Source organism: Martes martes (assembly GCF_963455335.1).
Source record: "Martes martes genome assembly, chromosome: 4".
In the NCBI taxonomy this organism is placed as follows: Eukaryota; Metazoa; Chordata; class Mammalia; order Carnivora; family Mustelidae; genus Martes; species Martes martes.
The window spans coordinates 90,272,872-90,285,531 of NC_137891.1; the positions used below are offsets into that span (position 1 = coordinate 90,272,872).

The following is a 12,660-nucleotide window of genomic DNA, read 5'->3' on the forward strand; positions in this document are numbered from 1 at the left end:
CCCTAATCTCTACAGTTATCTTGAGAGTCCCTTGATTGTATCATCTGGGTTCATCCAGAAAATTATTTTTTTTCCTCTATATATGCTTTGCCATCTAAATTCCTGGGTCTGTCTCACCCACTGTGTTCAGATTGCAGATTCAAGTAAATCCAGGAGCCTCGAGGGAAACCTCACGAGGTCTCTGAGACCCTTACAGGAGAGGTTTCCGAAGCACTTTAGCTTCCCCAGAGAAGAAGAAGATGGCCCCCCAAAGCATGCGGCTGTTCCTACTGCTGAGCTGTGTAGCCGGCACTGAAGTCCTGGGAGGTGAGCATCAGTCATTCATCTGGAAGTGAGCCGACAGTCAGCGTTTGTGGGGCACACCGACTCAGCCCTCCACTCGCCCCACATGATGTTTAGGTGTCGCAGGCAATAGATATCAAAGACGGGAATGAAGGACAAGGTCATGTGGGGAAAATCACAAGGACTGTAGAATCAAACAAATCCAACCTCCTGTGGTTGTGAGCCATAGGGAAATTATCAACTCAATGTCAGTTATGATCATTATTTTACAAGTTTCTGGTGAAGGGTGGAGATAATGTATTTAAAGCACCTGTCACCTAGCAGTTGGTGAGCGAGAACTAGAATTAGAGCTCCCCAACATTCATGCATCATTTTCCCATTTGAACATACCAGCAATTTTGGTTTGCAAGGGACTTAGAGCCTCACTGGAGAGATGGGTCCTACACCCATGTAGACCCAGCATTAAGTACAAAGTAACATGTCAACAAGGTGGGAATCAATACCCTAAGATCTTCCAGTGAAGAAAGCGGGAAGAAAAGTATACACATGAGTTAAAGATACATATTAGAACATCCGAAATGGAAAGAAATGGAATGTGGGCACATCTTGTATAATGCCTTTGTTCTGTTTATGAAGAAGCTGGGGCCCAAAGGAAGTCGGGACTTGCCCAAGATCACATAGCAAGATTACGTGATATTCTGGCTCCCGGTCTAGGGTGCCTCTCATTGTCCCATGTGGCCCTGTGAGGGTAACCATGCCTGAGCATGTATATAACCTGGGGAATACTTTGGCCAAGGGGAGATGCATTGGGAGGACAAAGGAAGAGAAGCAGTGTTCTTCAGGCCTCATGCTGGTGTCCGTGGCTCAAGGTCTGTGGTCCTTGCCTTAGCCCCTTTGTGCCCAAAGTCTCTCTGCCCTCCACCCCACGCCGACTGCCAGCCACCGGTTCTCTCAATCTTTTTTTTTTTTTGACAGATCACAAGTAGGCAGAGAGGCAGGCAGAGAGAGAGAGAGAGGAGGAAGCAGGCTCCCCGCTGAGCAGAGAGCCCGATGTGGGGCTCGATCCCAGGACCCTGGGATCATGACCTGAGCCGAAGGCAGAGGCTTTAACCCACTGAGCCACCCAGGCGCCCATGGTTCTCTCAATCTTTATGGCTGCTCGGCACCTGGGGGATTCAGCCACTTTCTCTGAGCCATGTTAGAGTATGAAAGAGGCAGCCCCCAAGCCCTCCTGTGGAGGCACCTAACCAGAGAGTTAGATCCCTGTTGTTTCTGGTTCTGGCTGCCCTGCGGGGACTTAAAATTCACCCAAGCTAAACCCTGTGAGTGAGAAATCAATCTCCCTACTCTGGGACTTCACTAAAGCTCTCTGGTTTCTGTCCCTCAGAGGAGATAGAGCCAGGACATGCCCACCGGTCACTCCACTGCTCCTCCATAGATGCTGCTCCCCGCTGTAGAGACTTTCTGGGGTTGCTGCATAGGAAGATCCATCTGGATAGGGCTGTGGGGCAAGGTCACTAGAGCCCTCCGTTTTAGCCAGAGTAGGGAGATTATCTAAAAGCACAGGAAGTCTGGGCGCCTGGGTGGCTCAGGTGGTTAAGCCACTGCCTTCGGCTCAGGTCCTGATCCGGAAGTCCCAGGATCGAGTCTCGCATCAGGCTCCCTGCTCAGCAGGGAGTCTGCTTCTCCCTCTGACCCTCCCCTCTCTCGTGCTTTCTCGCGCACTCTCTCTCTCTCTCTCAAATAAATAAATAAAATCTTTAAAAAAAAATAAAAGCATAGTTAGCCCCTAGAGATTTATAGGCACAGATGAAATAGAAGAGGAGAATGGGGCAAACAAGGGACAGTGGTGTCATTTGAGTGGGGAGAGATGAAATGCTCGCTGTGTGACAAGAGTCTGTGGACATCCTCTAGGAGCAGGAGGAGCCCTGCACTCACGTCTAGCCTTGGAGCGCAGCCACAGGGTCCGGAAGCCCAAACGTACTAGCCTAGCATTCCCTTCATCATCTAGGCCCTCTGCGTTGCCAGTCATCTCCTTGCTTCTTGAACCTTCAGATACGGTGACATGGCCCCCTCACTAAGGCAACTAGCAGGAAGAGATTGTGCTTCTCTCCGTCAGTTTCCTTAGCTTCCAGGCCTAACGATTCTCCTTCTCCTTTCCACCGTGCTTGTCTGAGAGACCCCCTCTACTTAAGGCAAACTTCAGTGTTCACTCTTGCTCTGCGCATCTTATAAGCTTCTGCCCGCATTCCTCCCTTGGCCTAACGTGTCCCCTGGGACTGACTCACAGCCCGGCTCACCCATCTTCAATTCCGTCCAAGTTGCCATCTAACCTGTCCTGTGTCCCTCTGGCCCAAAACACCACTCCTTCCTTCTAATGCCTAAAACTGCCAACTTATGCCCCTCGTCCACTCTGTGCTGCCTTGAATTATGGCTGTTTGACCTGATAACAAAAGGGAGGATTCTGCCAGTTGCTGAGTATGTCTGTTCCAATTGTGCATTCCATAACCGGGAAAGAATCACAGGGTGGGCTGGGGATCCCACCGGGCCTGCTGTCAAACTCCTAGCTAAAACACCATGGTCACCTGAACCTCCCTAAGCTCTGCTCTGACAGACTGCAGTGATGTTTTGAGTCTCCTGGAATTAGTCTCCCTGTCCAGAACCAGTGTCCAATGATCCTCAAAGAATCCAGTTGTCTCCTTTTCTCCAATGCACACTTAGCCTTATAAAGACCATAGTTCCCTTTGGAGAAGGCTGAGAGAAAGATTAACGGCACAAAGTTTGGGGAGCGTGGCAGGGTCCTTCCTCAGGGCACCCAGCCTCCCCATCATTCTGGAAACTTCACAGCGTGGGATGTGATTGTTTTTGCCATCCTAACTTGTGATGCCCTTTAATGTCTCTGCAGAAATCCTCATGAGACCCAGCTGTGCTCCTGGATGGTTTTACTACATGTCCAACTGCTACGGATACTTCCGGAAGCTGAGGAGCTGGTCTGAGGCTGAGGTAAGAAATCTTGCCCCACTCTTGGATGGGTACCTCTAAAGCCAGGGGCCACCCAGAGCTGCTGGTCTCATGTGACTCAGAATTAAGGGTCCTTCCTTGACATTCTGAGGAGTCACGTGGCTGCTGAAATGGGGAGAAGGAGGTGGTGTGTTCCTCTCATTCAGTTCTCAAAGCATTGCTGGGGCCTGTGCTCTATGCCCAGACCCTAGATGGGCTGTCAAGACATAAGAATGAACAAGAAACAGCCATTACCCTCAAGGAGGTCACTGTCCAGAGGAAGGACAGAAATACACAAACAGGAGAATGAGAAGATAAAGACCTTTAGAAAGAATCGTTGAATTGCTGTACCTGATTTACCAGAAAGACCAAGGTGCAGACAGGCCTGGGGCATGGTCATCAGAAACCCCTGACAGAAAGGGAAGCAGACTAAACAAATGGAAGGCTTCACTATCTATACCACCCAACAAATGTACTGTTTATTTTTCACTGAGACTTTATCTAGAAGATACCCAAGTAGCCACTCTACCTCAGAGGATTGTGGGGAGCCCATGCTGCTGTCTCTCTGGGTTCTGGTTGTTGAACTGATGTGACTGGTTGGGGACGCCTTATGGGGAAATGTGGTGTGATCCGGGCCCAGAATGGCCTCAGAATTCTGTATATAACTAACTCAGCAATGACAGAGCACTTACCAAGTGATAGCTATTAGGGATACAAAGTCATCTGTGGCCTTAAGAAGTGCAGGATTGGGGTGCCTGGGTGGCTCAGTAGGTTAGGACCTGCCTTCAGCTCAGGTCATGGTCCCAGGGTCCTGGGATCGAGCCCCACATCGGGCTCTCTGCTCAACAGGGAGCCTGCTTACCCCCCTCCCCGCACTCTGCCTGCCTCTCTGCCTACTTGTGATCTCTGTCTGTTAGATGAATGGATAAATTCTTTAAAAAAAAAAAAAAACACACATGCAGGACCAGTGCAAGATTGTGTGGTATTTAAACAGAACATTTCCATGCAGTGTGAGCATGACTAACTCTCCCAAGATCAGAGTAACTAGTGGAACAAACCCAGGGACGTCAGCCCTAATGCAATGCTTTCTGGACTTACGTGGATGACAGTTACAGAGAGAGAGAGAAAGAGAGAGAGAGAGAGAGAGGAAGAAAGAGAGAGAGAGAACACTAGATGAAGAAGGGGTTTCCCAGACACTGTTCGATGAATGAAAGAAAGCTGATGGAGAGCAATGAACTTTTCCTCAATTCTTGAAAAGCGACTTGAAGAAATCTTGGAAGGCCACCCATTCTGCCCGTCTCTAGAGATTCCAACACGAATTCTGCCAAAACAAAGGGGAAGATACGTGGGGGACTTGGGAGTAATATAGACATGAGTTTAATCATAACTGTGCCTTACAGAGTTAAGTCATACCTCACTTGACTGGTTTTCTTATTTTAAAATGGGGATGACAATTCACCCCATGGTAGTCTCAGAAGGATTCCTTAAAATAACTTGCAAAGAGCCTATGGCACATGCTAAGTACTCAGTTGAGGTTCTCAAGACAAAAACAGTCCACAGGATTGATCTGGGGCCTTAGCAGAATTAAACAGTTACTCCTGATCAGAATGCAGAGAAAGTGCTGGAAAAGGACCCGACAAACCTTTACCATGGCCACTGCTGCTAGCTTGACTAGTTGCCAGTCCTGAGGGTCGATCTCAGTTCTCGAGAGCCCTGGTATGAAGGGGACCATGAAAATGGTGGGTACATCTGATCTCGGACACGAGAGGCAGAGAGGCCTGGGTTCCAGGCCCAATTCCCTCACTACCAGGAGTCGGAACTTGGAGGAAATGCTCACTGAACCACCTGGAGCCCGTTTCCCCTTCTGTCCCAGGAATCCCTGGTGACTGGCACTCTCAGTAAATGTTGACTGGTTCTCTGACTTCCATGCCTCCCAAGTTCAAAAGTCGAATGAAGTTAGGGGCCTAGAAGCATTCTGGTGTTGTGACGTGGTTGGCAAATGGGAGGCCGGCACAAACACTCAACTCTAACCACATCGCATCATGAGCAGGATACCAAAGGGAAGCACTGGAATAGCAACCACAGCCAAAGCCATGTTTTTATCCAATTAAATTGTATTAAATTAAGTTTTACCATGTAGGCAGCTCCTGTAACACAAATCTCAAAGAGCATGAAATAAGTGGGTATCTCTATCTAGCTATAAGATAGGTATATGTAAAATTTGTCTTATTTAATTGAACGGTAAGTTTCCCGTTAGGGAACGGTTATGCCACATCTTCCATCCAATACCTGAAACAAAAGGGGATTATCATTCAGGAAGTGATAAGAAAAATCCAGATCATGTTCTCTTGCATAGGAATGAAGGCAACATCTTTGAAGAACAAGAATTTGGGATCAAAAAAGATATACAGCAGTAAAATAAACTTGGGTCTGGAGCTGAGTTTTAAAAGTTGCAACAGAGAGATAAGATAGTTCCACGCTCTCACACCAGCCCTCGGTCTGGTTTAACTGGGATGAAGATACTCAAAACCCCAACTAGATGAAATCCTGTGGCTACTGCTGAGGAAAAGCAAACAGACGGGCACATTCATCTAGAATCAGAAAGTCATGAACACGGGATCCTCAATTCTAAACCAACATCTGAGGTGTCTCCCCTCTCCTGGAGGAAGCATCACAGATTTTTGGACAATCCACACTATTCCTATCTGGTACCAAATAAAGATAAGGTACAGAACACTGTTTACAATTTGCAATGTACTATTCTTGTGCAAGATAGGACCAGAATCCTTTCATAATAACTTAATAAATAATAAATAATGTAAAAGAGAATGGAATATGAACTTGGGAGTTATGTGGACCTGGGCTCTGTTCTTGGGCAACTCAGTCTGACACCCTTTTCTGATCATGCATTTCCACCATAAACTACAGATGGGTTCTACTTCCTGAGACCGGCGTGAAGATTCAGTAGGGGTAGGGTGTGTGAGGTGGTCATCATTTTGGAGGTGCTCCATGAAGAGCACTGCCCTGTTCTCTCTGCTGTGAGATGCATCCTGATCACGTCTAAACACCTCCGAAATCAGTGTTCCCTTAAAGAAAGTGGCACTGATTTTTTTCTCTCTTTCTTTTCTAGTGGGACATGAAACAAAGGGCACATTTTATAATCAGTGATTTCTTAGGTTTGTTGAAATGCAGAATTAGAATATTTAATTATAGCCATTATATCCCTATACAAGTCCCTCGTGTAGCAGAGTGATTATTTCTTCAACTTTACAGATAAGCAGTGTGAGCCTCAGAGAGGTCATGTGACTTGTCAAGGTCACATACAGTAACTTGAGGCAAGACCAGGAGGACCCCAGGCACGTCCACAGACCCTAAAGCTCACGACCTTGCCTCCAGCTGCCTCTTCCTCTGAGACCCCACACTTGGGGCAATTGTGTTTTCTCCTCTGGAGACAAGCAGAGTCACGGGGTGTAGATCTCAACTTCTGGAGCAGGTGGGGCTGCGCACTCCCTGTTGCTTGGTGCGCTGGGGTTCCGGGGTGAGTATGATGCTTTTAAAACTCCAGAGATGATTAGCTCGACATCTGGCCCACAGCTCGAGTGTCAGTCCTACGGAAACGGAGCCCACCTGGTGTCTCTCCAGAATGCAAATGAAGCCTCCATGGTAGCAAACTACATAATTGGCTACCAAAGAATCCAGCCCGTGTGGATTGGCCTGCACGACCCAGAAAAGGTAACGCCAGACTTGGCCCACAAGTGCCCCCTGCAGAAAGCCGGATAGATAGCCTCTAGCCTGGGAAATGGCCTCCAGCCCTACTGACAGGGGCACGGGTTGTGGGTCTCCTTCAGTCTCTGCCTCCGATCCATAGAGGCCAAAGCCTCAAGCTGTGGGTCTCCCTTCTGTCCCTCTGTGGAGGAAATTATTTCAGTGACATCTTTTTATAGAACTTCTATCTAAATAAATTCCTTCCAAATCTTAGAACATCCCATAACTGGCTTTTCAGAGCCTTAAAAAAAGTTTGTAAGTATATATAGGTATATACACCTATATGTGTGTATACACACACACACACACACACACACACACACACATATATACACACACACACACACATTACACATGCATGCATGCACACACACACACCCCTGTAGGGGACCCAGCTTAATAATACCCATTAGATCTTGAGTTAAAGTTAGGAACTTTCAGCCAAGCTTTTTCCTAGATGTTACTGTGTTTTTCATGTCATCCATAACTTTTTTCACTGGGCCCTTGTTTCACTCTCCATCACTACCTCCTTGTAAAGAATGGCATGTGAGATCTTTGGGCTGGTCGCAGAGGTATTATGTGGGGCATGCAGTTTACAGATTCTTCGTGGTGCTTCTATCATTAACCCAAACAGACATCAGAAATGCAAGAAGAAATCTCCTGTTTCTTGCCAAAACTTTGCCATAGATGTTGCCAGTATTTTATATAATTCATTATACATTTTTATGTATTCACATTGCTGTCAATCAGAACTCTCTCCTTCAGAGTCCAGACAAATATTTACATCTATTTATACCAGGTTGGTTTTGGTAATTTAATTTTCTACATTCATAACTGAAGAGAGTAAATAGCTCATAAAACCCTTTAAAAAATTGTGCAATGTCTCTAGTTATCAAAGAAATGCAAGTTAAAATAGCAATGTAATTTATCAGATTACCAAGCTTTTGCTTAATTATTCATTGTTATTAATTATTAAGCTTATCCTTAATGCCTAATATTTTTAGGGATATAAAGAAATTGTCCAGTAGATGGGGATTTAAATCCCTACAACTGAAAAGTGTTTGGAAAGTAGTTTGACCATGTATATCAGTACCCTCAGCAAATGATGTCCTTTAACCTCTTCATTATGCTTCCGGGTTTCTATCCTAAGAAAGTAAGTCTAAGTACAGAAACAGCTCCAGGAACAAAGTTGTTCATGGCAGTATTCTTTATAATGAGAGTAAGTTGGAAACAATGTAACTATCATCAACAGAATTAAGGCAAATTCTAGTACATCATTTCTGTCTGAAAAAGTTTAGAAAGCAAGATGCACGTTGAAGAGGTATTTTCAAGATCATCTCATATGTTAGCACGTAAAAATACTGTGACCCAGAAAAATGTTTACACCAGAAGGAAATAGGCCAAAATGTTGGCGTTTTCCTCTCACTGATTAAGTGGGGTGAGTTTTCCATGTTCCATTCCGGTGCACATTTCTGGGCTTCCCCAGTTTTTACAGTGACACATTTTTACAACTTTCCAAATGGCTGGAGGGGAGCGCCCAGCAGGGAGGCCTGCAGACTGACTGTCTTCCATCTCTGGTCACTGGCAGAGACAGCAGTGGCAGTGGATTGATGGGGCCTTGGATACATACCGGAGCTGGTCTGGAGCATTCCAGCGTGGGAACAAGTACTGTGCAGAGCTGAGCTCTAAGACCGGTAAGTTCTCCCCTCACTGCCCATTGCCTCTTCCTGAATCCCAGCTCCTGTGCTTCACCTGTAAGAGCAAAAACAGAATCTGCTCCCCGTCCCACCACCTGCACCAGCGACTCTGTTTCTACAGGACAGCGGTCTTGCCGAGGACATGGTGGACCAGCCTTCAGTCAGCTGTGACCACTTCATAACCTTGGCCATACCCAAGGTCCAGCTGTTCAGTTATTTACTTAATATGTTCTTTAAATCCACTCACTTTTTCCCTTAAATACATTTATTTTTAAATCCTACTATATTCAAGCCATGAGTGAGAAAGATGCCACACTGTAGGAAACCCAGACTACCAGGTGCAAAAATAGAGGACCCTTTGCCAGCTTCTTGATAGTTAGGGGTGCCCGGGAGACCTCCTCTTTGCCTGAATTCTGCCCTTTTGTTTGTTGCCCTGAGTTTTGTCTCCAAAGTGCAGGGCCCAGAACCTCAGAGGCAGGCTGCGCAAACTCATATGAGTCTCCTTCTTTCTCTTGTCTGCTTTCATTCCTTGTTTTTTATGTTAATAGAGTTTTGGGGGTGCCTGGGTGGCTCAGTGGGTTAAGCCTCTGCCTTCAGCTCAGGTCATGATCTCAGAGTCCTGGGATCGAGCCCTGCATCAGGCTCTTTGCTCAGCAGGGACCCTGCTTCCCCCTCTGTCTCTGCCTGCCTCTCTGCCTACTTGTGATCTCTCTCTCTCTCTGTCAAATTTTAAAAATAAATAAAGTAGAGTTTTCGGCCTTTGTACCTATGACATTTGGGGCTGGATAACTCTTCGTAATGAAGGCTGTCATTGTAGGTTTAGGATACCCTGGTCTCTAACCATTAGATGTCAGTAGAACCGCCCCTCCCCCACCACAAGTTGTTTCCACCAAAAATGTCTTCAGACATTGCTAAATGTCCCTTAGGGGCAAAATCACTCGTATTTGAGAACCACAGCAGGTAAGTGGTATGGAAGATCTCCATTGTAAAACAAGAAAACAGATTATCAAAGATAAAAGAGGCTACTTGATGCCAAAGACAACATCCCAGTGGGTTTAAAAGGTCCCAAGGTATCACCAGGACACCCCTCCAGGCAGGAAGTGAGCCTGGGAAAGGCCCGGACTGAGGATTCAGGGACATGAGGCAGCGTGACTCTCGTATGAGGAATAAAGCTTATGCGCACAAAAAAGAGCAGGGAAACTTTCCTATAGCAAAGGATGAATGGTAGACAGAAGGCACAAACTCTGAGGCCAAGTCCAGACCCTTCATGATCAGAGGGTCTCCTCACAGATGAAGGAAGAACTTCTCACTTGCAGAGAACACAACTACTGCTGCGAACGACTCAGGACAGCCCAGAGGGAAGAAACACAAGTGAGACCAATAGGTAGAAGCTAACAAAATGTGGATTTCTGTCTAAATTAAGGGAAAAATTTTTGAACAATTAGCACTACCCAAAAATCGAATGGGCTACCCCCAGGAAGTAGTGAGAATCCCATCACTAGAGTTAACCAAGTGAAAGTGGACAACTGTAGCTGCTAAAAGTGCTTCTAAAGAAGCTCCAAGGCGCAAGGAGAATCGATTGAGGAACACTTTTAAAATACAAATTCCAGGCATCATTTTGGACCTACAGTATCTGCAACTCTAGGGCTGCAGGCTGGACCAGCTTTGGGGAAGCCATGGACCAGATGCCCTCCAGAGCCCTTCTCCTGACTGAGATTTCAACAGGACCAAGTTCTCAAACACAAGTCTTTCCCATTGATCCACGTTCACAGGGGCAAGTTCCCAGGAACGAAGCCACTTGAGTGGGACCCGGAAACCTGACGTCCTCCTGAGGACACTGATCTTTCAGACTCTCTTCCTGAGAGTCAGCCCAGCTCTGAGCTGCCAGAAGTGCTCAAGCCAGAAGAGCACGAGGAACAAAACAAGGATTAGTGAGAAACTGGTGGAGGAGAGAATTTGAGAGAGCCTTCCCCTGGCGCCATCAGTGTCATTTTGTATTTGTGTAACAGACTTAGCCCCACCAATCAGGGGCTGAATATTTTCTTTAAGACTCAAAAGACTAATGTAAGACTAATGCACCAAAACATAGCCACATACACACACATCCCATGTGTGATGGGACTTGTTCCTCTGTTCTATCTATTTTGAACGACCCTTCCGGGGCATTTTGTCCCGTTGGTTCTTCTCCCACCCCCTCTGACTCTCTTTCTGCAGCACAGTGGAACTCTCTTGTGACTCTGGCAAATCGCACTTCCCAGCGCTTTCTGACATTTCTACCGGTCCTCTCTGACACATTTAGTAACGATAACGAGGGTGTTGCTATTTAGAGAGAAATTTCATATCCACTGGAGTTGGGGTCAAGATCATGGGCTCTGCATTCTGAATGCCTGGGGTAGGATTCCAGTTCCTCCATACAGCTGTGTGACCTGGAGCAGATTCCCTACTTCTCTGTGCCTCAGTTGCCCCGCCATAAAAAGGGCAAACCAAGAGTACAAATTATCTGAATACGTACAAGAGGAGGTGCTTCTCCCAGTGTGGGGTAAGCTCATGGTTCTTGCAACCTGGAGGGGAGGGCTGTGGTCGCCTCCACATGCCTCTCTGGTATTGAGGAAGGAGGAGGCACCAGGGCGGGACCCGCAGGTCAGAGGCAGGCAGACGTCCAGACTCCCGCTGTGCAGCACACACCCGCGCGGTGAGGAGCGACTCTGTGCGTGACCACAGCTGGACCGCTCCTCAAAGACGTTTCACTTTCAAAAGACCACCTCCTCCTTGCTCTGGGTTCTTCTCTATAAAGGGACAGCCTGTGGGCCGTGACTGGTTCTGCGGCTTCCAATTCTTTGATTTTCAAACAGGCGCTGCTTAGTGCCTTAGCTGTGAACTTTGGAGAAATCACCGTCACATCCTCACAGCACCCTGTTTCAAACACAAAGGACGCCCACTTTTTGTGGATTCATGTCAAGCTCTGCCTTCCCTCAGAAGGGATGCTGGCATGGGGTTTCTGCAATCGTAGGTGACGTTTAAATTATTCTTCTTTCTGGGAACAAAGTTAGTGCCGGTAGGACTGTCTGATTCTCCAGAGAGACAGAAGTTACAGGGTGCATATGTAGACGGAGAGCTTTCTTTCAAGGATGTGGCTTCTGCGATCGTTGGACTGGCAAAGCTGATGTGCGCAGGGCAGGCCCTGCAACTAGAGACCCCCACGACCACTCAAGTCGCGGTCCTGCATCGGAGGCACTTCGGACACAGAATTCTTTGCTCCTTCGGAAAACTCCATCTTTTCACTGGAGGATTCCCCACGTTATGGAGGGTCCTCTGCTTTACTCCAAGTTGACTAATTTAAATACTAATCACAGCTAAAAAAAAAAAATAATCCCTCACAGCTACATGTAGACTGGCGTTTGTCCCAACACCCGGGCATACACCCCAGCCCAGGCGACACATGAAATGAACCATGGCAGTACCTTCCCCGCGTCCTCAGGTGACGCGGCCCGCGTCCTCAGGTGACGCGGGTACATGCAGTACAGATCCGGATGGATTTCACTGTTTGTTTATTGTCTTACAGATTTTTTGACCTGGGAGAGCAATGAATGCAGCAACCGCCAGCACTTCGTGTGCAAATACCGGCCATAGAGTGAGCTTTGAGGCTGTGCCCACATCGTGCAAGCCCATGTCCCCTTCCCTGTGTGCTTGCTGGCAGCATCTCACCGTCATCTCAGAGTAAACATAGCAGCTGGGGCCCCTGTTGCACTCACTGTTCTAGGTTTATTAGGGGCCAAGTCCTCAACGCTGGTACGACAGTGGCTTCTAGCTCTGAAGTCACCCCGGGATGTGTCTCCATGGTCCTCTGCTTTCCTCCTCCACATATCTGGTTGTCTCGGAGTGGGGAGGGGACTGGCGAAGTAGCCGGGAGTTGGGT

The 12,660-nt window shown here is 47.3% G+C and overlaps 1 protein-coding gene across 1 annotated transcript; it reads left to right on the forward strand.

The window, feature by feature from the left end:
* Positions 1-239: 239 nt before the first annotated feature.
* On the forward strand, positions 240-12,374 carry REG4 (regenerating family member 4; the record flags this gene model as incomplete). Its single annotated transcript, XM_080801659.1, has 5 exons — positions 240-306; positions 3,188-3,285; positions 6,877-7,014; positions 8,636-8,741; positions 12,307-12,374. 5 exons carry the CDS (start codon positions 240-242, stop codon positions 12,372-12,374), a joined length of 477 nt encoding a protein of 158 aa, XP_080657785.1.
* Positions 12,375-12,660: the final 286 nt, after the last annotated feature.